The sequence below is a fragment of the Cucurbita maxima genome, unplaced genomic scaffold, assembly GCF_002738345.1.
Source record: "Cucurbita maxima cultivar Rimu unplaced genomic scaffold, Cmax_1.0 Cma_Scf00016, whole genome shotgun sequence".
Taxonomy (NCBI): Eukaryota; Viridiplantae; Streptophyta; class Magnoliopsida; order Cucurbitales; family Cucurbitaceae; genus Cucurbita; species Cucurbita maxima.
Window position 1 is genome coordinate 4,368,232 of NW_019272032.1, and position 1,450 is coordinate 4,369,681.

Sequence of the window (1,450 nt, forward strand, 5' to 3'; positions counted from 1 at the left end):
CCCAAAAAAAAAAAAAAAGGAAAAAAAGGCACACCAAACGAGCCAGTCACCAAGAGGCTTTAGCTATAAAAGAATTGTGTAAAGAAATCCACCAAGAAGCCATGTTTTGTACATAGTTACAAATATACTCAAAACGTAAGGTCTTATCTTCAAAATCTCTAGCATTCCTTTCCTTTCACGAGTGGCACAAAAGTGCTAAAGGCGCAACTACCCACCACCTTGGCTTTACCCCTCAAATTTCAAGCAGAAAGGCCTTCTGTAAGCCACCCATCCACCTTGTTAGGGAGGTTTGAATTTTGGATATGGCCTTTTCTTTTTGTTTGCCCACGCAATCATCAAGGAAGAAGGGTGGGGGTGGGGAAAAAAAACCAAAGTATGAATAGGACGAGAAACTGAAGACAGAGAAGGTGGTGGTGGGGAGGGGGAGTGAGATACTAAAGAGAGGATGAGAAATGGGAGGAAAAAGATGGCGGGGAAACGAAAATAGAATAAAAAAGACACATAATTAAATTTAAATATAAAATGACTAAAATTTGCCACATGATTTAGACTTGCACATGTCAATGAAGGCCTAGTAAGCCTTAATTGCCATGTCAAACCAATTCTGGCACAATGTAAAGCTATTTCTTAAACTTCAGGGATTAAATCATTTGTAACTTTAAGAACCAAATAAAATCAAATTCCAAATCTCAGGCACCAAAAGTGTAGTTCGCTCAAAATTTTATGAACAAACTTTTTAAACATTGGCTTTCATTCATGATAATTAATGCCAGATTTTTAGAATAAGGTTTTCCTATACTAACTTCTTGAAATTGTACAGCTTAAATTATTAAACAGAATAGCCACAGTGAAAGATGACGGAACAGTGGAATTTGAAGTCCCTGTAGACGTTGCACCCTCTCTTGGCATTAGACCAAAGGACCATCATAATATAATTGAAGAAGAACCTCTTGAAGCAACAGACCACCAGGATATTCCACCTTTGCAAATAGTAATGCTTATTGTTGGCACACGTGGAGATGTACAGCCATTTATAGCAATTGGAAAGCGTCTACAGGTATGGAAACTTCTATGAATATTTCTTTAATCTTATTCACTAACTAATTACTTTTAAACATGTTGGGAGATCTTTAGTTTTCTCCCGGTGGGGGTTTTAATCACCTCTGACCTTTAGGTGGTTTCCTTTTGCTCCGTCTCACATTGGGAGTTTAATTGCTAAATGCCATAAAAGCTACCATGTTGGGCGCTCTTTATTTTTCAGCTTTGTTTCAAGTCTTTGCCTATTAAAGCTTAGCTTCGTTGGATAAATGTTTCCACGCTATTCTTCCAGATATTTGGTTGAAACAAATCAAAGAAATTTTGCGGGCAAATTCTTTTCGTTACAGATTGTCTTGATCTCATCAAGATTAAAGCCTCTTGCTGGAGGCTTTTTTTTTTTTTTTTTTTTTTT

At 36.9% G+C, this 1,450-nt stretch overlaps 1 protein-coding gene across 2 annotated transcripts in view; it reads left to right on the forward strand.

Moving 5' to 3' along the window:
* The window catches only part of LOC111491605 (sterol 3-beta-glucosyltransferase UGT80A2-like), a 17,205-nt gene that overhangs the window by 6,698 nt on the left and 9,057 nt on the right, over positions 1-1,450 (forward strand). For both annotated transcript variants that reach the window (XM_023140576.1, XM_023140578.1), the window contains one exon: positions 821-1,057. In XM_023140576.1, coding sequence (XP_022996344.1) covers positions 821-1,057 — 237 coding nt within the window. The remainder of the gene's footprint in view (positions 1-820; positions 1,058-1,450) is intronic.